This window comes from Gasterosteus aculeatus, chromosome 13, assembly GCF_964276395.1.
Source record: "Gasterosteus aculeatus chromosome 13, fGasAcu3.hap1.1, whole genome shotgun sequence".
NCBI classification, from domain to species: domain Eukaryota; kingdom Metazoa; phylum Chordata; class Actinopteri; order Perciformes; family Gasterosteidae; genus Gasterosteus; species Gasterosteus aculeatus.
Window position 1 is genome coordinate 8,189,478 of NC_135701.1, and position 25,489 is coordinate 8,214,966.

The window sequence follows — 25,489 nt, forward strand, 5'->3', positions numbered from 1 at the left end:
CACGTGCCTTAATGTTTAACTCCAGTTTAAAATAGAATCTGCAGTCAAAAAGGAGCCAGGGCAAAACTTTATTCGGAACATTGGTATTCGCTTTGCTTACAAGCACTAAGGCAATATAATCGGGCGACAAAAATAAACTTCGGAAACCATTCAAAACAAACGGCCCTGCATGAATACAGCAAAAAAAACTCACCCAATTCTTACACAAGAAAAACTCACACTGGACGATGAGTCATGGACGGGAACATCTGGATAGGCACGCAAGCAAACACTTAATGAGGTTTAACGATTTCTTTGAAATAAAACTATTGCACTACTTAAAAACGTGTACAAAAGTTTAAATACAGAGTGGGTTTACATCCGGAAAGTGTCTATCTGCACATCAAATACTTAAAATAATTTTGAAAAAGACAAAAAGCTTTTGTTTTACGTTTAGTGCTGTTGAGTAGTTTCTCAGCTCTGCCTTCAGCATCAGGCATCAACAAACACTAAACAGTGTACAGTTACTTGAAGCATAGACTGACACGCTTGACTCTGTCAACGCCCTTGATTGAAGTAGTCTTAATGCAACTGGTTAATATTTCACATTTTAGCTGCATGGGTGTGTAAATTGGTTTGTGTTCAGTATATATGGTTAGTTTCCCACGTCTAAGATTTCACATCAAACCCTTTTCTTTGGATCACCCTCTGTAATACACTGGAGCACAGAGCAACAATAAAGAATGTGGAGCACATTCTATTGACAACTGGTTGTGTTCAGTTGTGGAATAGAAAAATATAATTGAAGATTATAAAGTTAATACAACAAACTACTGGAGAATTTAGGCAGAACATGTTTCTACTCACATTTGCCTTTTGTTACATTTATTTATGATTAATTTACATTTATGATTAATTTACGGTTATGTTTTTCTATTAAATATTTTTATCTTCATGTTTATTGGTTTGTGGTTTCCTTAATTCCTTCTATACATATGAACATGCCTACGGTGGAATTTGGATTCTCTTTCCTGTGTTAATCTAACTGTTAGTGTCAATAGTTAGTAATGATCAAATAACAGAACAGTGAATAGAGGCCTAGCATTTAAATGTTTTGTTGGATATGTTTCCAATTAGAAACTCTCACATCAACCTGTCAAAACAAACATGGATGTAATAAACAACTTTATAATCACTCACATCTCAGGTTCTACAAAAGTGTGTGTACAATAGACAAAATACCATTACAATAAAATATATCGTTTATCCATTCTGTTTAACCGTGAAGTTCCTTTTTTTTTTTTTAAATGTATGACTATTGTTCATGTTTAATTTGTACATCGCATATATCAAAAGGGTGGTTTTCCAGGTATGAATTCTTACCACAGAAAGTTTCTAATAGAACTTACAGTACAAGAGCAACACATCTAAATACACTTCCAAGAACAATTCAGAAAAATAAATACACTATGACAATATTATCCTAACAAATGAAATGCTGGAGTGGATGTTAGTCTGTTTTTAGATATCATAATAATTTAAATTCCCTTCACATTATTCCTTTAGATCTTCCCTCCATTTCTCTCCTCAGTGAAGTTGCTTCATGACCGAACTGTATACTATACTTAAGTGCATTACGTTGGCCAATCTCTAGGTTGCTGAATATGGTCAGAGCAGCTGTAAGGTTAACCTCAGAATCAGGAGTGTACAATGGTCAAATAATAGTCATTACATTAAATATGGTGGGACTACTTTTTTAAAATGGTGAAAAATAGTTTTTATGACTTTTTCTTTCCTGGTTAGTTATGACTAAAAAGAAAGATTGTGGAAATGTATAGTCACAGTGGTTATTTTCTCCATGACCAGAGAAAGTGTGCAGTGTTTAATTACTCAATTTTTAAAGGGTTTTGCTTTGCTGCTTAATGACAAGATCTCACTGCATTATTCCAGATCATTAAACTGTGCTTGAGGGTTGAAACAATATGACCAGATAACCGCACTGCCTTCCTCCGCCGCCAGGTGACCCTCCAGGTGCTGGTTTGAATGTGATTAAGAGCCAGGATGTGAAAGTGTCCATTCCCTTTAAATGTCCTCTTTCATATTCCACCTTCCTCTATAGCATTTCACACTTCTTGTGAGACTTATTTAGTGCAAATGCAGTCGCATGGCAGCAGTAAGGGTCTTCTACTGCTTGATTTTTGTAAGCAGATGTTTGCACTAAGGTAACTATGACGATGATTAAGAGGTAAGTGGAAAACAAAGAGCACAGGCTCGGGCTAATTCTAGTTACTTCTTGGGGCTGAAGTTGACACCTGGCCAGTCGTAGGTGTCTGGCTCGAAGGAGTCGTACTCTGTGTCCCACACAGTTGCACGTACAAAGCCTTCCTTGTCCATAGGTTCGGGGTAGCGAAACGCCATACCGTTAGCATAGACAAACTCCACCACCTAGAGCAAAGGAAAGCATTGACAAATAATGATGGGCAGGTGCAAACCGTAAATACAGAAAGTATCTTAATGGTACAGCAGATGACGATAGAAGAAGCTACCCACGTTAAGGTTTGGACTAACAATAACAGGTTATCAACAGCCACAACATTCAGTTGGGTATAATTCATTTGTCCCGCAAGAAAAAATAAATAAATAAATAATTTTATATATATATATATTCTCAGGAAACTTGCCTTGACAGCCATCTGGAGAGAGACCTCTCTGATGTTAGAGAGAGGAGGGTAGAGTCTACCTTCTTTCAGCTCTTTATCGGTCAGCTGCTCTGCAAGGGTCTGGAAAAGTAAAAAAAAAAAAAAACACTTTAGAGTGAAGAGATAATTACAACAAGAACGTGCACGATGGGGGAAAGGTAAAGATGGAATTTAGAAAGATTGACGAGGAGACCGACAGAAATAATTAGTGATGACTTCAGACCTTGGCAGCCTCCAAGAACACAGTGTCACTGATGTGTCTCACTCCACTCAGGACCACGGCCAAGGCCACACCTGCAGAGCACATACATCACAGGTTTTATCTTTGAATCCTTTCCCACAGAGTGAAAACAATCAATAAACACAAGACAGTGGTTATTCATAAGAGTGTGTATGTTCATGGAACCTCAGTAAGTGTGCTCACTAATGTAAATTAGAAATATTCATTTAGATTTTTCTTTCACCAGGGAAGATGTAAGCGTTGTTCCCTTGTCCGGGGGTGTAGACGCGGCCATCATTCAGAGTCACTGGACCAAATGGACTGCCACTGGCAAAAAGACATCTACCCTGGGGGACGAGGAAACAAAAGGGTTAAAGAGTGATCATGGGAAACCGAAAAGGACACTTTTAGCTAGTCAAAAGGAAAGAAAGGGGGGAGCTGTTTACATCAGTGAGTGTGTAGGCGTCCTCTGCTGTGCACTCCGCTTTATTGGTTGGATTACTCAGGGCGAAGATAACTGGTCTCTCGTTCAAGGTTCCCATTGTCTTGATGACGTCATGGGTGAACAGACGGCCGGCTCCTGACACACCTGGATTTAGGGAAGAGGAGGTGAAGATGTGGTCAGACTGCTTTTGTGATCGATCAATGCTGCATAAGCAGAGCTCGCGATTACAGCACTCATTTTTTTAATATTTTTAAATTTAAAATAAACATGTTTCAATGCACCTGATCCAGATAAAATAAATCAAAACCACATTACAACAAAGATGGTACGGATTTTTTCCTGTAATTTATTAACAGCTCCAAGCGTATTCCAAACTGGCCTGTGAGCCTTTAGCAACACAAATACAGTACATTACCAGTTCCTCACCAATGATAGCTGTGGGTTTTAAGGTGTTGACTGCATCTAGGAAGGTCTGTACAGTCCCGGGACTATCATGAACAAATGCCTCCTGGTTAGAGTCCGTTTCCTGCGATCTGCCCTGCGATCACAAACAGCACATTGTGTGTCAAAGGAAATATAAACATGGACGTAGTGAAACCTCCGTTCATCGATAATACATCAACGTCTGTGTAACACTAACCTTTACTAGTAAGCCATCTTTATCGTAAAGCCAGATCTTCTCCCTGGCTTCAGCCTGGGTCATCCCTTTCTCTATCATGGCCATGACAATCAGATTGGCAATACCAAGAGCAGCCTGAGGAGGAAATAAGAACTTATGTTAGACTTTAAGTGCTTGGACAGAGTGTCCTTTATACAATTCACCTTATTCTCTAATAAGCAAAAGCAAACTCCACCCTTTCAAAGTAATGTTGGCTAATCATTTGTTATTGGCATTACCATCTATGGTCAGTAGAGAGCAGTATGCGCTATAGAAATTATTTTGATGAATCCAAATTTCACATTTACAAATAGTTTGGAAGAATAGAGCCAAAAGGTGGAAATTAAAGCAAAACCAATAACTTTAATTAACTGAGTAATGAAGAAACGGTGAGCTTACCTCCCCAGCTCCCAGGAAAAGCACCCGGTGTTCAGTAATCGGTTTGCCGATGGCTCTCTGAGCTGCCAACAGACCAGCTAGAGCTACAGCAGCAGTGCCTGCAAACATTCAAAGAACACAACAGCTCACAATCACGTTGAAGAGGACTGATAAATCCTCATTGTTCAGATAGGAGGGCGCCCTTAAGGATTTAGACATGTTGTGCCTGCTGTTCTCGATCAGGCTTTCTGACTAACTAGCTCCTGAAGGACGTACGTTCCAACTGAGCAGTTGGTGGTTCCTTGACCTAAATCACAAGGGAGTTTTCAAAAGGGTTCCTGCCTCTATCTGCGTTTCGTTGCAACAGTAATGTAAATAAAAGGTCACAACTTGTTTATATTATTTGATTCCAGGAAGTTTCAGATTTAATCAAATTTTATTTGTTGGCTGGAGAGAAGAAACTTAATCTAAACATGAAACAAATGAACTTTTCCTAACTTAATTCAGTTTAACTGTATGGCATGTGCTGTGAGAAGGGTTGAATGTGAACCTTGGATATCGTCATTGAAGGTGCAGTATTTCTCCCTGTACTTCCTGAGGAAGCGGAAGGCGTTGTGGTTCCCAAAGTCCTCGAATTGAATGAGTGTGTCCTGCCCGTATTTTTCCACCACAGCCTCCATGAACTCATCAATCAGATCATCGTAAGCCTGAGAGCGATCTCGCTCCTGGTACAGGCCCATGTACAGCGGATCCTTGAGGAGAGTCTGATTGGAGGGAGAAGACAAAAGCATGATGCACAAAGCACGAACATGCATGCCATATAGAGAAAATATGCACATCCTACCTCATTGTTCGTGCCAACATCTATTACCACAGGCAGACATTTCTCAGGTCTAATGCCAGCGCAGGCAGTGTACAGGCAAAGTTTCCCAACGGGGATGCCCATTCCGTATACACCCAGGTCCCCCAATCCTAAAATACGCTCTCCGTCAGTGACTACTACTGCCTACAGAAAAGGGGAGATGGAAAAGAGTTAAACTAAACAATTTACAAGCACACAGCTGTGAACAACAATAACAATGTTTGCCAGGTGCTGTGCTGGGTTACATGAAAGACTCCCAAGCCAGAGAGACATTTTGATTCATTAACCCCATCTATATTCACACCTCATTCCTAAAATGGTCAGTCTACGGTTTGAAGAGGGATGTACTCACTGAAACATTAGTCTCGGGCCAGTTGTCCAGGATGGAACGAATGTGGCCCTTGTCCAGAATGGAGATGAACAGGCCTCTGGTGAGAGAAACAAGAGGATAGGATGAGCACCGTAACAAATCAGTAAGACATTTAGTTTGCACTAATAAACAAATGTGGCCCGGGCAGTGACTTTGCCCTGTGGGACACAGGGCTGGTTGTGCATAACCAATGCTGGTGTTGTTGTTGGTCGGGTCTTGGTTGTGTTCGTTTAGTTGGTGGGGTTTTGTTTTTAGTGATTGTTTTTTGTGGTTGGTTGGGTTCAAGTTGTAGGTCAGTGGCTTTGTTGAATTTTTGGTTGCGCTTTAGTTCAAACTAATGTTTTTATTGTTCAGTGGTAAGAACCCAGGTATACTTAATACATATTATAATAATAATCCCACCTTTACATGCCCACATCCAGCAATAAATGGTCAGTGCAAAACATCCAAAGACTATCAATGTCAATGCATGTCACATGCTTGAATACTATTTATTGAAGTTTGGTTTTGGTTATGATTAAGACTGATAGAGGAAAAGGAGTGATTGCGCAAGAGCGCCAAGTAGGTTTATTTTCCGACTTTGGCAATTTACACAATGTACGCACTAAAAACGCTGGTTTGAAGGTTTACGGTAAAAGCAGTTCTACAGCGTGTGTTATGAAGAAAAATGTGTGAAAGGCTTTATTGTATGTATTAAGATCTCTTCTAACTTAAATTCCTCAATATCTGCAGCGTGTGTACGGACGTCAGAGGTTCTGTACAGATGCACGTAGTCTCCAGGAAGGTTCCGGTGTATACATCACAAGTTTTACGTGGGAAGTGGTTATGCCTCTCAGACATATTTTGTGCGTACGCAAGGGTTATGAATGGAACTTTGATCAGTTTTGTCTTTTACAACTTGATTCTTGATAGCTTTACTGCATGCTTACTTTGGTCTTCGAAAGATGTGCCCATAATGTGTGCAGGCCAGGCCAACAGTGGGAGTGTAGACAATCGGCATCAATTCTTCAATGTCTTCCATCAAAACTCTGTAGAAAAGCCTCTCGTTCCTTTCCTGGATGCCCATCAAGTAGATGTATCTGGGCGAAAAAGAAGACGTTAGGAGATATTTCTGAAACATATTGAACAAACACATTAAAAATGAATGCTTAAATACAAAAACAGAAAAAACTCATTCTGTGACTATACTTCATAATGCTTTCAGCAAAATACGTCCTTACTTCTGTAAGGGATCGGTCATCTTCTTGAGATTATTCTGAAAGCGCATTGCCTGAAGGTCCTGAGTCTCCACTTTGGGAGGCAACAGACCATGAATCCCTAAAACCTGTCGCTCTGATAGAGAGAAGGCCATGCCCTAGAGGAAGCCACAACGGAAGAGAGAGGTGTCAGTAGGGGGACAAAGAGAATGTAGCTATCTGTCCTGTATTAAACTACTCATGATAAGAGTTCCACACACAGCAGCTAAAAAGAAAAATCGCATCCAAGACCAGCGTGCTATCACAGTACATTTCTTTTGGTAAAAAGAAGAAAAGTAAAAAGCAAATTGCGTTGTGTATTCCTGCCACAGAATGTATATATTTTTAAATAATAAAGCTTATTCATCACCTCTGGGCTGCAGGGTGTGCGGCTTGAAGGTTTCATACTTGCTTACCTAATCACCCCTCATAAACAATAAAAAACAATTACTAAGCCAATGTTCAGATGTTTGCTGCAGGAATGCCTTGATGTATTTTTGTCCCCAGAGGGGGCAGAGAACCCATGCAGCCTCACTCCAGGCTGACCTATTGACCTTTAACATGGAGGCACAGTATAAAAAGGTGGGGACCAGATGGAAGCAACTTTTGCAGTTGGGAACAGAAAGAAAAAGGAGGTAAGAAAGGGGAGTAACCGCAGAGGAACCAGTAAGGAGGGCGCCCCTTGAAGAGAGAAGGGGGTACAAAAGGTTTTATGACCCTGCAGCCTATGAGGTTTATGAAACCACCTCTGAAAGACACAAGATGGAAAGCATAATGTCTGGGGCTCGGCGTGCTAGGGGCTCCCCTGGCAAAATGCTGAGTCATGCTGATGGGGCATTTCCCTTCCCTCAGCTCGAGCTCCTCTCAACACAATGAAACATACTGAAAAACACAGATCTAGTTTTTGTTTTTCTCATGGTACTTGGAATTGAATGTTTCAATGAGTGTTGGTTGAATTTTGAAAAAAAAAAAAAAAAAACTAAAACTTGTACTTTCTTTATTCGGGATATATTTTCTGTATATCCTGTGACTTGGCCGTTTAAACTAAATTGTAACATCTCAAAACAGGAAAAGCAAACTGATTTGGTTTTAAATTGCAGTTTCAAAGCTTAATTGCTACATTTCTATTGGAGATAAATCGGTTTAAGCTATCTTTTATGTTCATCACTCATAATGTGATAATGAAATTTCCCAAAAGAGATCATCCATCAGGCTCACAAATTGGACCAAAACCGTTTTATTTAGTTGCCAACCACAAAACGACCTTTCGGCGGAGGAATGTGGGACCAGAGCCAGTCAGTCTTGTTGACTGTGTTATATCATTTACAATGCATTTCTGCAACACTATGGCCTTATGTGTGGAGGTATGATGAGTCATAAGACTTATGACGATTCAGTCTGCTGATGAGTCACATCCGCACAGGCAAACACAGAAGCATGCTGCCGGTTTGGTCTTGCATTTAAAAACTCTTGAGACTGCATCAAGCAAGAGCCTATGGCAGTGAATTTAAAATGCCCAAATGGACCCAAATGGACAAAATAAGCAATAAGGAATCAGGCTGAAAGTGAAAAGTGGTTACAGTGTGTACAGCAGTTCTATCAGCCAGCCACTCTGGCCTCCGGCCAGTCGACATGTAGTTTGGAATGTGTGGTGTAGACTAAGTTAAGCACAACCTGTGAAAAGTAACATCCAGTAACCTCAGGCAGCTCCAGCCTCATGTTTCAAATGTCAATGTTGTAGCTTTCAGAAGTTGGAAATACCAGACAAAAACCAACTAGGGCAACAATTCCCGCTACAAACTAACCTTGTGATTAAAGTCAGTACAGGCACGAGAGGCTGTATTTTATCGTCCAATAATCACAGTTCTGGGGCGTTGTAACGAACTGTTACATTATTTGATGATAAAGTGCTGCCTCAAGCACCTTATTGGTTTTATAATACAGTTACCAGAAACATTATGAATAGTAAGTGAATAGTCGTTTTTCAGCACAAAATATTAGCTACCAAATGTTGTGTATCGCATTTCAGTAGTCTACAGTAAAATAGTCCCTGTACGTGCGTGTAAACAGCATTGAGTCCTGCACCGTCTCATTCATTCACATCGCTCATCACGTCCACCTTAATTGTCGAAAAGCTCCCATTCCCCGAAAGCAATCATTTGTAGGATTTACAGTCTTTGTCGGCGATCGCCACTGAGCTAAAGACTGAAATGTCAACTAACGGTTGACAACTAAGAGCAAGTTACACCGGTATTCATTAAAAGAATGTGGTGAAATCTCACATCCAGTAACATGATTTTCCACACTTCAAAAGCTTATTCCAATTAGCGTACTTCCCAACATCAATGGATTGGCACGGCTCTAGCCCCTCTAGGACGGTCTGTCACTCACCTTATTGGTGCGAGGGTTGAGCATGAGGGGCTTGCCCTTCTCTTTGGTGTGTGCCCATCTGTACAGAGAGACACAGGGCCTCAGGGACATGGTTGTCTTCAACCTGGACAACATGGTGGTCACTCACTGGTCGAGGAAGTACACTGGTGGAAAGCTGCAGAGGAAGGAAAAAGAGAAACAAAGTTGACAAACTAAGCTCATGTTTTGTGGGTACATCCTCATGTTCCCGCTTGGGAGGATTACAATTCATGATAAATGGTTGGTAAGAAGCTATTCCGGGGGGGCCGAATATCTACGTACAGTAGTTTATTATTAACATGGCCAAGTGAAGTTCACGTCGCACAAGAATTAGACAAAAAAAAAAAAAAAAAATCCTCTGCGAAATGTGTTAATTTATGCTGCAAATGCATGTGAAATACGCCTTTAGTGTCCTCGCGTTGTTAAGAGATTGCTTCAACGTTTAGCTATTCTTGTTCTCGACAGTCTAAACCTGAACCGCACTGGTGCCACAACCTTTGAGCCAATCCCATCGTCACACCCTTATCGCCCTGGCATGACATTAGGCTTTCTGTGGTGAAGACTGTAGGCCTACTGACACACACTTAATCATGGAAGCCTACAAACGCATTTGAGGATTACAAATGCTGACAGCGGTGGCTGGTCATTAATCTGGACGCAGACAGAAGTGATTTGGGGTGATCTGAGAAACAAAGCTTGGAAAGATTGTCATAATCCTTTTCCCAAAGAGCCACACATGAAGGCAGAGAGAGAGAGAGAGACAGTCGAGGGAGAGAAAAGACTGAAAGACTGGCCTCCACCAATTGCACGATCACACAAATCACACGTGGCATCTACAGAGCGCACCTGTTGGAAGAAGATACAACAAGCTCATCAATGGAATACACAAAGCGGAATCTGATGGGAGGATTTCCTAAAACAATCTTTGAGCAACACAGATGGCCACATGCTTGCTTTACTTGAGAACCCCTAATCTGGGTGCAGCTGTTGCTGCTGTTGGTGGCCTGAAATAGACTCATCATTGTCTATAGACTACTTCATGCATGTGACCGCTGATTGGAAGCTATATTGTGCCGTGCCGTGTTCTAGTGGGTGAAGAAGGAGGCTACAGTGTAAATGCTGCTTTCCCACCCAAATGGGCTGGAAAAAACCCAACCTAAATATCCACATATAATTTAGAAACCATGCACTATTGTCCTTTAGAGGAGTGTTATATTCTCTATCTAACTATTAGACATGCAAATATCTGCTTTGGCAATATATGGATATGCTGTGCGTCCAGGAATGTAGTGTGGATGTAGATAGTTGTGTAGATGTAGATGCATATGTATAAGCATTTCTTGACACTAATATTGAAGTTTTGATTATTTAGATTATATTAATTTAAATGTGAAGGATCACTCTGTTGGGTGGAAAATGAAACATTAAAAATGATATCTGCATTGGCTCTGGGTTGAACTTCTTCTATTACACAGGCAGAGCGCAGACGGTCTTCCTTAATGTCAAGACCCAGAGGAAATGCAACTGGAGCTGTAAGCAAGTTATGTGGGGAACAGCAACGTGACCGTCATCACATGCAGTTTGCAATTTAGTTCCCTGTAGCTTAGCAGAGAGACTAGGAGAACGCTAAATAAATTACTAAAATTCAAATACATGAGGAAATGGTAATCACAGTGTACAAATCACCACTGACGTTAAACAAACCATGAAGAGGATTTTCCGTTAAACATGAAATAACAGTTTAAGAGGCTGCACTAAAAAGGTGTTATTTTGTGCAAATCGCTTTTGACCAGAGAATCTGATTAGAGAAAACATAGCCAGCTGGCAGAGTCCCGTTTTACAACAACCCAGGAAACAAAGTTGAAAAAGCGGCATCAAAGCCAGACGGTATCAAACAGCACCAACATCCAACGGATGCTTTGTTTATTTCATATTCAGGGGAGTACGGCCTTAATGCTGCCTCTATGGATCTCAGTGTTCTACACTGTAAAACTATATTTTAAATATCCATCTGCTTCAGCTTCCTGATCATATTAAGCCTGATATACAAGTCCCCATAAGGGGACTTTGTCAGCACGTCAGCTGTGAGGAAGCAAACATGCTCAGATTCTCCAGATGAATTGCTTATTTAATTACTTTTTGCAATGGTAAGAAGCAAAGAAACTGTAACGAGACAACTGTGTCTCACTTTTGGAACAGAAAGTATGAAATCACAAATTGGACACCCAACTCAAGACACTTAAGGACTATATTTTTAAAGATAGAAAACACATCTCATTGGGCCTATGTTGTACTAGTAAGTGTTTTTTACTGTAATAGTATGGGGGGGGGAAAAAATGGATGTGATGCAGCCAGATAATTATATATTGCATTACTGCGTCTACAGGTAGTCTTATTATCAAATCATTTGTATTGACTGAAGAAGGCATAATGTAATAAAGTTTAATTTCATAAATGGTTTACCAACAGAAAGCCAGTGCACTCTAGGTGACCTACGCCTCTTGTCTTAGTCCAACAAGCTTTTTATATCCTATGAGGGGAATTTGAGCATATTGGTATCAAGCAAAACTGGAGCACATGTTTAATTATTTTTTTTTAAAAATCCATAGTTTCATTAATTGAGTATCAAAAAGGGTTGAGAGCAATGTTGCCCACTTGTACGTTTAGGATGGATAGAAACATCCGGTATGCCGTAAATGTAGTGAGAGCCAAGTAAAGGTTGGAAAACCTGCAGTCTTATCAGCTCATTACGTTTAATGCTCAACTCCACGGGAATAAAATAGCCATTTCCCCTTCACGGTTTCTACTTTCATGTTCAGTTACGGCTAACGGTAACGAACTAACGTAACGTCACGTACGTAATTAACGTTACACGCACACACACAAACTGACAGTTAGCCCGATGAGCTAGCCTCGCTATATACAAACACAAACAACTGCAACCGGTCCAAACGCTAGCTTAGCATTAACACGGACCAGCTGCGTCGTTATTTCAGATAGAAACCCCCGTCCAACAGCACCAAGGTGTGTGAAACAGAGCCAGTCCCGTTACTCCATCACCAGGTGGTGCTAGCATGGTGACATACACGCAGTCATTCATTAAGACCTGCCTGCCCACTGACGTTCATTGCTGGCGTTTAGAAACGGGAAGTTCTTATAACTTATAGCAAACTTTGGATTGTTGAGAGATGCGCGGCTCGGCTTACCTTTAGTGGCGTAGCAATGCAGTTGCGTCGCATAGGTTTCTGTTTTTAAAGCATAATTATTCAGGCGTTTTGCGTATAAAAGCTGTTGCCTGACTGCTTGGTAGGTTGGTTGGTTGGTTCGTCCTCTCACGGCAGCCACAAACGCAGCAAGGAGGTGTCGAGGAGACTCCCTCAGCCAATCACGTGCTGGTATTTCTTTCATGTTTACCGTAAAAACTGCAACAAGCGCGATATAATTTGGAGCGGTTTTGTCGTAAGTACTGTAAAAGATAGTCCTCTCCTTTTGAGGGCATGCCCGCGTGATTTTACTATTTTGTGGATTTATTTCCACGCTGTTCCGTTTACCAGTTGGACCAAGAATATATCTGTGTTTTTTGGGAATATGCACCACTAATCAACCACAACACACATTAAAGGTCCTTTAAGGGATACAGTTTTATGGCTCATTTCAAACTGAAGTTTAAACAGTGTTGTGTTGTGTTGTGTCTAGGCCATTGTTTAATGACATTACAAATGAGCTGTGGTTTCTAACTCTGTGGTCTAGTATCTAAATCAAAAATATAATATCTAGATTAACCAAAACTAAATACCCTTGACTATGTGGATTCAGAAATATTTGTCATCATCTTGGCCATTAACGAAAGCAACAAAAAATGTGAGGTCAAATAATTGTTTAAGTAATGTTTAATTGATTATTCAACAAAAACACAAAAACAAACAGACATACTATCAATCAATATTGAGCAAAGGATCTCAAAGCTTTTCTCAAGTAAAAGGTTGATGGGCCGCACCAGTACAAAATAGAGAAGAGCCCAAATAAATATTAATCAAAACAAGTGATATGTAAGAACAAAGGTGTAAGTTGTTTAAATGTTTGTGAAAGCCATGCAGGGGGGAGAGTATTACATTCAGCAAGCTGGAAGCATTGAGGGAGGCTGAGGCACATTTTATACATTGCTTCACACACACAAATCGCCACATGTGTTACACTATGCTTGTGTTGTTTGTTATTGCTGGCTTAGGTTACCTGCAGAGTAAACTGTACAACTAAAAAACAAACAAATCTACCTTTCAGTGATACTCATCTTCTTGGATTTCATGGATCCTAAAACAGATTTTCACTTTAACACTTTAATCAGTTAGTCCAGCACACCAGCTCAAGTATGATTAGTACCTTAGAGATTATTCATCTAAAAACATTATCTAACAGCATAATTATTTATAAAAATCAGCATTTCAGTTGGTGCTCAGGAAAAGCTCTATTTCTGAAAGTGCAAGTGACTCTAATGTGCTTAATGTTTGTTGGGGATCAAAAGAATATACCTGGCTTTGCTACAGGTTGTATTGTTATCACTCCGTCTGGCTCATTCTTTGTTGTACGAGAGATGCTCAGCTCACAACCGGGCCTTGCTGCCTACAGTGACAGTGCAAATAAGCTTTTAGATCGACTTCATGAGACCCTTGTGGCACAGCCATGCACAGCTTACATGCACACCAGCATGTCAAACAGTGAAACCTGGGCTGGTGGAAGCCTATTTCTTCTAGGCTAAATAATATGGGACACATCAATAGGACTGTTTTGCTTTTTGGCACTAGAGCAGGTATCAATCAATCCTTTCCAGTTTGATGTCGTTTCCACAACCTTACCATCAGTATTTCAGTATGAGGAGTGAAGCGCACGTCAGATGGACTTGACTGAGAAAATGCACAAGGCACAGGCCTACACAGCGTACATCAGCTCATAACTGACTGTATCTTTTACCTGATTGAAGGGGAGACATCACAATAAATACCATTCCGTGGGTCCGCTGTCTACCATGCTGATAGAAACGTATGTAAAAATAAATGTTTTGGTTATTTCCTTTACCATATACTAATATGGTAACCAGGCAGCATTGAGTTGTGAGTACAATTTATTTCCTAAAAAGCTTGTGAAGCATCTAGTTTCTCTTTTTCTGCTTTCTGTGGCAAACAAATAAGTGAGCAAAATAGTCCTAAATCTGACTGTCTGATCATCTAAGTGTAAAGCAGATGATGATTACAGAATATGAAACAATTTAAGGACGAATGTAGTCCACATTATAACAATACACAACTAACTCCAAATAAACAGAAACAGTAACCTAACATTCACCAAAGAGTACTCAAACACAATAGCATGAATCATTTGTGAAATATCTTAGCCGTAAACACTTTTATACAAGTTTACAACGCCTGTCGCCGTGATGGAGCTCATTATGTCGTCGCAGGACTGTTAAAATAGCAACAGATAAAATCCTTACAGTTCACCGGGCAGCATATTTCACTTTGTTCTTGTTTTATACATTCAGAGAAATTAGTTGAAAGCACAACATTTCTGTGTCATTGTAATTGTTCGGGGAACGTCACAATTGGAAGACTGTCAGACATTTCAAAGTCATCCCTGACTAACTGTCACACGGCAAGGGATCATTATAATTACAACTCTACACAAACATCAAAGAAACTAAGAGAGTATCACAATTTGTTACGGTCATCCAGTCTAAAATAGCCTTTATAAACTCATTGCCAAGTTCAGATAGGCAGATGTTTGTGTCACAAAATAAGTAGCTATCAGGTCATGATCTGACCCATCTTTGACTTGCCAAATTAATGCAAATCACAATTTCGCAATCATTAATCATAAAAGGATTTGTAAATATTTGTATTTAGAACCGACCCTAGATATTTGCAACGCCAAGCATCATTGATTATGTTGAATCCGACTGCTTTCTGACCTCATATTGCTTTAGAGCCCTGCTTTACAAAGCTACAGGATTGTTGATCTCAGTCACGTGTCATTGCAAGTGTGACAAAAAAACCACATTCACCCCCTAAAGCACGCCGAGCCTTTGGAGGAACTACCCATCAAGTAGATGCACAGTGGTGATACTTTAGTTGAAACATCAAGAGTTGGGAGTCTGTGGTGGCGGCGTCCTGTGCTCTGGAAGCCTGGGCACCTTTCGATTGATATTTGTCTGTTTGCTCTCTTCTCTCCATCCTCCATCCCTTCCTCTCTTCCCCTCGGCTTTCTCCTTATTCTGCCTGCACAGTTTTAGTGCTCGGGATATGAACACATCCAGGTCGAACAGCCGCTGTCTTTGCTGCACGGGAAGTGATTCCGAGGAGTCGTCCTCCGCTGGCTGGGAAACGGTGGAAGTAGAGGAAAGGGGTTGAGATTCTGGGGAAGGAAAGAGTGGTGAGGTGGGGGGAGATGCTGTTTGAGGTGACCGGGAAGGAAGCGGAAAGCTGGGAGATATGGGGAGAAGTGAGGGAAGGGAGCTGCAGGGAGACGCGGCAGGTTGAAGCGGACTCAGTCCGTGTTTGTCGTCTTCATCTGACGGTTGTCGCATAACTTGTGCGTGGTGGAAGACTGGAGCCGGGGGGTCCGTCGGGGAGATGGGGAGAGGTGGGGAGGAGGTGAAGCAGGAGGGTAAACGCGGCTCTGACTGGGACTGGGGGGAGTGCAGGCGGAACTGGGTGCTCTCAACCCAGCGAGAGATCTCCTGGAATAAATCCCCCGTCTCTCCCTCTTCCTCCTCTTCTACTTCCTCCTCCTTCGTCTCTCCCAGCTCTTCCTCACTGGGCTCAGCAGGCACAGGGAGGCTGCTGGTGTTACGCTTCCAATGAGACAGATCCAGGATCAGCCTGGGCTCTGAGTAGTGCTGAGGCTTGCCCTCCCTCCACGCGATTTTGTCCAGATACGAGGGAGAGCCCACTTTGTAGTCACAGGAGCGGCCGCAGTCCAGCTCGCCGTGAGCCAAACCGCAGGCCCGTTCCAGAGAGGAGTGAGAGTGTTCCAGGAAGCGTTCAGCTGAGCTGCTGTGGGAATACTTGCGCGGGTCAACCTATATGAGGTATAGATGGAGAAGGACAATGTGTTCATGTTGAAAACGGTTACATCGATCAATCGGTATGGAGGGGGGGCAATTACAAAGTTCATCCAACCTGCGCCTCCTCCGACAGTGAGGTGGTACTGGCCCGGGGGTCTCTCTGCACCTCCTCATCCTCTGTGGTGTCTCCCAGGTCAGAGGGCATGCAGCGACACCTCTCCATTGACAGCTGCCAGGACACGTCGGTCGATAAGCTGTTCTTGTACCTGCAAACGGGCAGAAATGACGTATTAAGAACTTCAATAACTTTCCTGTGCTGTTTATAATTGTGATGTAGTTCCTTGTGTCTCACTACATAACTACAAAAATCGACACCTCTCCCAATGGATGCTGGAGGCCTGACTGCTGCTGAGGCTCTGCTCGGTGACGAGACCGTTCTCCAGTTCATCCTCGATGCGGAACGGATGCGATGAGGTGGGTTCGTCCTCTGGACAGGAGTACTCCCGGAGGAACGGGTGGGATAGCGCCGCTTCGGCGGTCAGACGATCCATGGGGTTAAAGGTCAAGATGCGCTCAAGGAAGTCCACAGCTGAGGAGAGAAGGGCAAAGGGATCGGTGAGGCAGAAAGAGCAATAAAATCTAGTGTCCATGAAATGTGAACTTCCTTCATCCTTCACAGCTCAGAGACGCAGCTGTCTTCAGTATCTTTTCACCCTTATTGCTCGCTGTTCTGTTTTATACTGCTTGAATTACTCTTCTTACCACAACTCAAGTAACTCAGTTCACCTTGAGCATCCAATTCAGGAAGCAATTCGGAAAAGGGTTTCTTCACTCTCCATCCATGACTGACATATGAAGGCATCACCTGGGGAAAAGGATGACAGTGAGGTAGAAATACGTGAATAATTCCACTCTGGTTATTTCTTCTGTCAATTTCTTTTTGTACATTTCAACACAATCTACTGCAGGAACTTAAATATGGTTAGTAAAAATATTCAAGTAAAAAAGCAAAACACAGTCCATGATGGACAAATTGAGTTTACATTGAACCTTGTCTGTAGACTGAATCATTTTTAGACTGACTGCAAACATTACATAACAATGACGAGCCGTTCCATATTTAATCGATCAGTTTGCAGACACAGGACAAGCAGCAGCCACTGAGGCGTCACCTGTAGCAGGTCCTGTCTGTCCTCTTCTCTCAACACCGGCACTGTGTCGAGAATTAGCTGCATCTGCTCCAGCTCATGACCTCCTGGGGGGAGGAAACCGGCCAATCAGAGGCGAGCAGAGAGAAGATGATCAGTTACACAAGCAAAAAGACAAAAATATTTCAGAATATTTCAATGGTTTATGACTTAAACTGTTTGTAGGGCCAATATAACAGCTATTACATTTATTTTATTTTCCCTTTAATCATCCATCTATTGAAGAGGTGATCCACTTAGACTAAAATACTGGTAGAATATCAAAGGTGTGGAATTTCTAGTCACACCTACAACTTAAATCCTCTGAAAATTATCTCCAATTTTCATTATCATAATGTTGATGTTAACTGAGTTGTGATGTCTGTGAAGCTCAATTCTCTGACAACTTACGATAACTGATGACTGGAGATCAAACATTTTTAATTCACTGACTGTGAAATACAAATGCAACACGCACAAACCTTTCAGCGTAGCATCATTTTACACCCATTTGAGAGAGTGATGATTTGCCCTTTAAATGTTTCCAGTGGTAACCAGTAGATGGTGCTGTAGCACACATTCATAATACTGCATAACACATTCACCACTTAGCAACATTCAAACAGTGCTTTTGTCTTTTAAAGAAAGTGTTTTTCTCCCCCTTTGGTAAATAAAAGAAACGTTGGTGGTGTTTAAGTGAACAGCAAAGCAAACGTCTCCATCTGTGGAACACAGGGAACAGACGGCGCTACTGAGTTCATGGCACCATCTCTCCTGTGGTGTAGAGGGCGGTCGGAGGTCAAAAAAGCCTGTGAGGAAGCACTACATGTGCTTCAGACAGCCAGAAATCCTCTATCGTCATTGTTATTCCGGTCAGGCAAAGAAGTAACTTGATGGAAGAAAATGACGTGTGTTTGGTGAAGGACACTCGGATGGAGAAACTCTCCTTAACTTGATGCCACCGACTCACAGGATGTGTTTGATTGTGTTACTATATTCCCTCATAGAAGCCTGTTTTAAATCTTATTTAGTCAGTGTTTATCATTGCTAAGATGGTAGAAAAAGACCATGCAGGACTTTTGGTAATCAGATGTTTCAGCTGACATTAATGAAGTATTCATGTTTCATTCCTCCATCAAAAATGAATGGGGAGCAAATTCATGACTTTCCTGCAGGACAACAAGGTCACGTTTTTGGACAAACAGTGGGAGGTACCTGCAAATAGCATGCGTCCAGTGAGCATCTCAGCCAGTATGCAGCCAGCGGCCCACATGTCAATGGCCTTAGTATAGTTGTTTGGGGACAGGAGCAGACGGGGAGAACAATACCACTTAGTTACCAGGCCCTCGGACAGATAGCCCTGGAGACGGAGGCAAGGGCTGGAGTTAGAGAAAAATAGGTGAAAGATGGGGCGACAGAATCGCTCGGGCCTACTGTGGTTACGGCACCTCAGTGACGCGCCGGCAGCGGACGGGCTTGTTCGTAGTTCTTACCATTTAGCGGTCTCCCTGTAAGTCTGCATGCACTTGACGGACAGCTTGTTTTGTAAGAGTGCAAGAATAAGAAGCAGAAACGTATTTATGGTGTGAGTATACATACACATGTACAGCAAGAATTCTGCATTGCGGTCGAAAGAACAATAGGACAGGGACGACAAAGCTGGACAAATATGGGCTAAGAGTAGACAGGACTATGGAAATATGTGAAAGAAATAGGTGCATAGACAAATTTCCTATAAACATCAGCCCTCATTACATCCGCTTTACAATGATGGACGTAGACAAAAACCTTCCGCTCAATCTCGACCTGGAGTTAATGAGTTTCATCAGGGCTGCTCGCTCCAACAACACAACAACAACACTCCCTTGTGCCTTTCACCTTTGTAAAGGTTCCCCTTCTGCATGACACCGAGCACAGGCGAGTGTATTCACATATAAACCAGATTTATCTACAAGACGTATTCTCCTGTTGTTGATATTAATCATTCCACTTGTCACTTTTCTCCACTCCCTCCTCTTTCACCACTTTGCCGCCAACACGGATGACTCCTGCTCATCTGCTCTTCCTTTGCTCTCCCCAGTTGAACCCCTCGCTGAGCCGTAGTTGCGCCCCCCCGTCCACGCCCAACGGCGTGCCAGCAGATGACGGAGCAGAAACCGAGTGCTCAACGGCGGTCTGACAAACACACGCTGACCTTGTCTTCCGCCTGCCCCTCTTTGCTGATGAGCCTCCACACCTGAGCTCTCCCGTCTGGGTCCCGGGAAGCATTTCATAGGCTCTGTCTTCCAACGAGTAACCGTGTTCTGTGTCGGTAGGACAACGTTGTAACGGTAGAAAAGGGTTTGATGTTAATCATAAAACTGCTTTGGAAATCGCATTGAAGAAAAAGAAAGAAAGGGCTGTTTCAGAAAACAATGCACAAATGTGATACCAGATTTCCGGTTCCGACTACTCACAGCTATTTGCTATTATAACATGTTGTTCTCTTTCTTCTCTTCTTTCCCTTCCTCCCAAACTTATTCCCCCCCGTCTCCCCCTTTCCTTCCGTTGCATTCATCTCAACTCATCTCAGTGTTTTTCTGTGTCACCTTCAGCTACGACTGTCTCTGCTACACGTCCTCTTTCTTCACACTTCACTCCATCGCTCAGATTTTTCCTCCCCACTTCACCTCCTTTCTCACCTTTTTCATCCCTCCCTCTCTTCTTGTCAGATACATCTCAACTCTGCTCATTTACACCTTTTACTTGTTTATACCTGCTCAACTTTTCTGCCCCTCACTTGCCTCCATAATAATTCTTTCCAATACTCTTTCCTCTCTCCCCCTTTTCTCTCCTTTCCCTCCTTCATCCGGGTCATGAATAATTTCTGGGCCGATCCCGCGCTGCCTCAGCAGTAGTCATTGACACACGCGTCCTGCGAGTTCCTGCTGGCGCTGACAGAAAACGACATCACAAAAGATGTTTACTCTGCCTCTGTTGCCCGTCTCTCTTTCCTCTCAACCTTTCAGCAGTCTCTTTTTGTGTGAGTAAATGTTTGCCTGTGAGAGGCGCTTTCCTGAGCGGCTCGTCAAACAGCCTCAGTCCACCTCAACGGCACACTGTGCAAGTGTGAAAGATACCGTGAAAGCACTGAGAAAAAGTTGAAATAACATGAATATTAAACATTCGTTAATTGGTTGTCTCTAACGAGACAAAGAAAAAGAACAACCAATCATGTTTAGTGGCCACACAGGAAAATGTACATTATCTGTGAACTTCCCGTCACGGCTGAAGTCAATACTTCCCACGTTACTTATCACATTCCTTTTGGTTCTGCATTATTAAATTAGAGCGAGGATGCTGGCACATTCACTGCAGGCATCTGCTTTGGTGTCGACACTGCATCGCAAATGAGCCAGCATTATATTACACATCCATCGTCATGCACACACCCCGGTAATACAATCCTAACGCTAACGAACAATGACAAACTGATCTCTTATAGACTCATCAGCTGGGACAGCCTCCTAACTAACTTTCAAGGGCCAACGCAGAACAATTCAAACCACGTCAGCAGTTTAAAATTAGAATGTAATGTGCAGCCTGCACTCTTATTGCTTATTAATGCATCCCTTTCATCAAAGCTTTGAGGCCGGCGTCTCAAAAGGGAAGAAGATGATACCGCAGCACCAGACAAAAGAGAAACAGTATCTGAAGGAGCCGCGACGCAGCACTCATCAATAGCGTCAAGTGAATTATGCACGTTTATAGGCATGAGATATGCACAAGACGGACACATTTTAAGATGTAATTGTAGAGCTCGTCGCTTTCTTATCCATCCTTATATCTGACATAGCTATCTTGCAACAGTGCGGTAGTCTGAACATTGTGTCCTCTGTAAGGTGGTGCACAACATGAGAGCATAATATGCACACACACACACACACACACACACACACACACACACACAGGGGACCAAAGTGAGAATTAAACCTTGTCCCTGAGACACAAGCTTCCTTTTGTCCCCCTCACTCTTTCTCCCTTTCATGTATTTCTTGCCCCTCACCCTCCTTCTCTCTCTGGCCCTTAACCCTCCACCTGCCCTCCTTTCACCCCTCCATGACTACTACGTATTTCTCCCCCGGACTCCTCATCTGTTCTCTGCCCTCCCTGCCCCCCTCCCCTCCCCTCCCCCCCCTTCCCCCTCCAGACACCCCTCCTGTGCGCATCCAGCTGATCCCAAGTCCCGTGATCCAAGCTGACAAAGACCGCCTTTCGCAAGAGCTCCTTTTCATGTAAACAAGCCCCCAAAAAAACGCACAAACCCCCCACACACGCACATATCCTGCCCATAACAAAGCAGCACAATAGAGCAGTGAAATGTCACATCAATCCCTCTGCGTACAATAGACTAGTCTAATCGTGTTGATGTTTGATGATGACAAAAGCTGAAACCCAGCTAGTCGAGAAGATGTTAATGTCATGGCAGCGCTTGGTACGGAGGACGGAGTGTAATCACAGATACCAGTGATGGAAAAAAAGACGTGAACTGTACAGAAATCGCAACAGGTATAATCCTTCTAAAAGGCGAAGGCGTCACACCAAAAACACGTTTCAGTTTATGGTTTGAGATTTTGTACTGGCTGTTTTTAGGGAGGCAGTAAGCTTTTTAGAATCCAAATCTTTGTCAGAATCAGACTGATTGTGTGTTAGATGTCACCCGAGTGGACGCCGGGGGATCAATTATTATCAATTATTCCACGTGTCCACTGTGATGTGGGCAAAACATATGTGTGAATTTACTGATTTTCTATAGGTTGATTATTTGGCGATAGTTTCCAATCCTACAGTGTCGCCACTGTTACACAATGAAAAGGATCGTTGCACTACTGTCTGAGTTAGTATCTCTCCCCTGATAACAGCAAACATGTCCCAGCTTGAATATTGAAAAGAATATTGATTTTAGCAAGTATCATCAAGAAAGATAATGCAGACAATGTCACGTGGACAGAAATTCTTGATGCTTGTTTTCTGAAGATTATGGATTCAATTGAATCAATATGAAACTTGTTAGGAAATCATGCGCCTAAAGAGAATAATGATCACAGACATTTATTCTCTGGTCAAAACATTTGGCTCATTTCAGCATTTCGCATTTTGTATTTAGACTGAACATGTTTGTACAAGTGTTGCTGATTATTCTAAACGTGTATTCCTATGACTATAAAATCATCATTCCAGTATGTGATTGAGTGGAAGGTTTCCTTCCCCTCTTACCTTGTGCGAATAATGCGGGTCGACGATCCTGGCCAGGCCGAAGTCTCCAACCTTGAGCAGCAGTTGATCTGTGTTGATGAATATGTTGGCAGGCTTCAGGTCTCTGTGCAGGACGTTAGCCGAGTGGATGAACTTCAGTCCCCTCAGCAGCTGGTAGAACAGCAGAGTGGCGTGACCTGTTGAAGGACAGAAATGTCAGGATACCCTTCAGCACTTACATTGTCACGCGTGACGCGATACTTATTACAACTAGTTTGTGGGACAACATGCAAAGGAAAGGAGCCCGTTTTAGGTAATGACTTGTGGATTTTGGCAAAAGTGTAATGCTCTTACACGTGTGTCAAAATGATTTGTATTTGTATCCTTGCATTACTCAGCAAGCATGTTTACGAAAAGGAAAACAAACGAGCTGAACGCAAAAATCAAAATTGTGATTTTCAAATGTGTGAATAGTGACTGTTTCAGTAAGCGTAAGCCTTAAAATCCAATAATTCGCAGTGCAAACAAAGCCAGCAGCGCAGCAACAAAACAGTAATGTTTCACATGTAGGGGCATCCTGTAGAGTATATAGAGTTGTAATATAAATGTCTAAATATAAAACAACCTATACCTGTGGTCAGCGGCCCTTGTTCCAGCAGCCGAGCCAGGTCCGTCTCCATGCATTCCTGGACTATGTACAGGGCACTCAGCTGGCTGGGGTCCCCGGGGAGAGGCTGTCCGTACGGCGCCAAAACCTCATGGACGCTCACCACATTTTCGTGGTGCAGCCGGCGGGTGATTTTGACCTCGCGCAGGGCGTGTTTCACCGCCACGGCGTCTCGCATCGCCAGCTTTTTGATTGCCACGCGCTGACCGCTGCGCTGGTCAACGGCAGAGAGAACCACGCCTGTTACACCGGTGCCAAGAGGTCGAAGGTCGACAAAGTGACCGCCCAGGTCAAAGCCGTGAAGGAAGACGTCCTGTCTGGCCATGATGGCTCAGTGTGAAAGTGTTGCGGACAGATTCAGGGATTGATTCCAGGTACCTCAAGCTTGACGGATCTCCACAATATCTGGATTAAATGTGCTTTGTTGAATCTGGTGAGTCCAGAACATCAACTAAAGACTACATTTTCTCTACAGCTGGTGCAAATATATGAGGGAGATATATGTTCTCATTACACACCTCCCAAATTCAGTACCACAATTCATCCGGTGAGAGGTGGTGGCTGTTTTTTGGGGGCCTGCAAACGTTTGCGTAGGATTGGTTTACTCAGATTTAGGGCAGAATATTTCCAGCTGAACTAAATATAGCAAGTAAGTTTTTCAAAAATGAGCTATTTCCTTCAAGCCTAGGTAGTGTCTGTGCATCGTCTTCACCTCCTCTTCCTGTCCTTTGTGGGCGCCGGTAGATTCCTCAGCCTTTCAAGCTGAGGATCCACTGGGAATCACATAACAGCATTTGGGGTGTTTAGTGCAAGTGTAAAGGTAAAAGAAAGCTTTTTCCTTTAACATTTTCCTCTTGACGCTGGGTGATATCTTTCTGTAGTCTGCTGTAGCAATGCCCTTCTCATCTCCTACTGTGTTTTCTTCACACGGAGGAGACAGTCAGGTTACCCGGGGCAGGGGTATCCATAGAAACATCCCTCTTTGTGGCTCTTACATGTGTAGATGTATCACACGATAGCAGCAGGCAGCGGCTCTGCACTCTTCTCTCCCGCTCTCTCGTCCGTGTTAGTTATACATCTGTAATCCCCGTTGACCCGTCTTTGCCTTCAACGCTGAGGCAGCAGTAAGGGGCCGGGTGTTGTGTGATTCATCCTCTTCTTCCATGATACCAGCCCGTCAGACAAAGTTCAACATGGACAGCAGGGGAAAATCCCGGGGGCGCTGTGCTCTCCGTGCGTGCATGTGCACATGTGTTTGAACACCCTTGGCGATCGGCTTCCTCATTAATGTCGGGATTTCAGCATCAGATGGTGGTCACCGTGCAGAGGTGCTGCTATTAGTCAAGTCGCTCAATCTGCTGTCGCCACTGCTGGTGCTGCTGGGGAGGAAGAGAGGAAACTGGGGTGAACTTGAGAGGATAAGGATGAAATTAGCACAGCAACAAAGCAGAGTCTGTGGCAGGAGAGTTCATTGTGTTTTCATTGCGTAACACTGAATGGCAGTGAAACCCCAGAGTATACCAACAACGTAAAGCATAATCTAGTTCAATTAATGATGCTTTAAATAACTATAATGCTTCAGACATTTCCAACAGGGAACGGTGTGAGGGATGGAGGGGTGTACATGGCAGCACTTGTCTTGTTTCATTTTGTCCATTTGCATCACACAACATAACTTCCGTCCGTCCAAGGTGGTAGAAAACAAACACATTTACTTGCCTGCTGTAAAACCTCAAACAATCCATAAAACAAACCGTCTACCTCTGCGCCTTTCTATAAACAGGGGATGTGCTCTCATTAACTGGTCTCTCACAGCGTTTAAAATACTTCCCCACACACTCATGTTCATCTTAACGTCCTCCGGACTGACTGACTGGCGGAGGCTGCAATAGTGTGAGGTGAGAGCACCGAGACGGAGAGAAGGGAAGCGTTGGCCGGGCTGCTGGGTGGGAGGCGCAAGCACTGGGCTAACTTTATCTATAATGCATAACCACTGGAGATGGTGTTTAGGGTTCACTCTGTGCATTTATTTTTCCCATTTCTTCTGGGTATGCAAGAAGAATACGTGCTACAAATAAGAAATAATTT

General features: G+C 42.9%; 2 protein-coding genes across 3 annotated transcripts; both read right to left on the minus strand.

Annotated features, from left to right (window-relative positions):
* Positions 1-54: 54 nt before the first annotated feature.
* me2 (malic enzyme 2, NAD(+)-dependent, mitochondrial) lies at positions 55-12,776 on the minus strand. The gene is made up of 15 exons (XM_040195080.2): positions 12,462-12,776; positions 9,238-9,391; positions 6,832-6,965; positions 6,541-6,690; positions 5,594-5,669; positions 5,224-5,385; positions 4,930-5,143; positions 4,401-4,498; positions 3,984-4,097; positions 3,770-3,881; positions 3,345-3,487; positions 3,143-3,245; positions 2,902-2,972; positions 2,661-2,759; positions 55-2,424 (listed from the first exon to the last, which is right to left on the minus strand). Exons 2-15 carry the CDS (start codon positions 9,349-9,351, stop codon positions 2,266-2,268), a joined length of 1,749 nt encoding a protein of 582 aa, XP_040051014.2. The 5' UTR covers positions 9,352-9,391; positions 12,462-12,776; the 3' UTR covers positions 55-2,265.
* A 351-nt stretch (positions 12,777-13,127) lies between these two features.
* On the minus strand, positions 13,128-25,235 carry mapk4 (mitogen-activated protein kinase 4). Of its 2 annotated transcripts, none has more exons than XM_078087380.1 (8): positions 23,366-25,235; positions 22,756-22,931; positions 18,715-18,859; positions 17,485-17,567; positions 17,099-17,177; positions 16,688-16,901; positions 16,428-16,578; positions 13,128-16,327 (listed from the first exon to the last, which is right to left on the minus strand). In XM_078087380.1, exons 1-8 carry the CDS (start codon positions 23,724-23,726, stop codon positions 15,386-15,388), a joined length of 2,151 nt encoding a protein of 716 aa, XP_077943506.1. In that variant the 5' UTR covers positions 23,727-25,235; the 3' UTR covers positions 13,128-15,385. The 2 variants fall into 2 exon arrangements, with proteins under 2 accessions (XP_077943506.1, XP_077943505.1); XM_078087379.1 differs by having other exon boundaries at positions 17,075-17,177.
* Positions 25,236-25,489: the final 254 nt, after the last annotated feature.

Excerpts from the sequence above, each read along its gene's own strand:
- me2 (XM_040195080.2), bottom strand. The coding sequence starts at position 9,351 with ATGTTGTCCAGGTTGAAGACAACCATGTCCCTGAGGCCCTGTGTCTCT. Across the intron at positions 6,691-6,831 it reads ATGACCGATCCCTTACAGAA|ATACATCTACTTGATGGGCA; the intron begins GTAAGGACGTAT and ends TTTTTCGCCCAG. Across the intron at positions 5,670-6,540 it reads CACATCTTTCGAAGACCAAA|AGGCCTGTTCATCTCCATTC; the intron begins GTAAGCATGCAG and ends TTCTCTCACCAG.
- mapk4 (XM_078087379.1), bottom strand. The coding sequence starts at position 23,726 with ATGGCCAGACAGGACGTCTTCCTTCACGGCTTTGACCTGGGCGGTCAC. Across the intron at positions 18,860-22,755 it reads ACCCGCATTATTCGCACAAG|GGCTATCTGTCCGAGGGCCT; the intron begins GTAAGAGGGGAA and ends CTCCGTCTCCAG. Across the intron at positions 17,178-17,484 it reads ACAGACAGGACCTGCTACAG|GTGATGCCTTCATATGTCAG; the intron begins GTGACGCCTCAG and ends CCTTTTCCCCAG.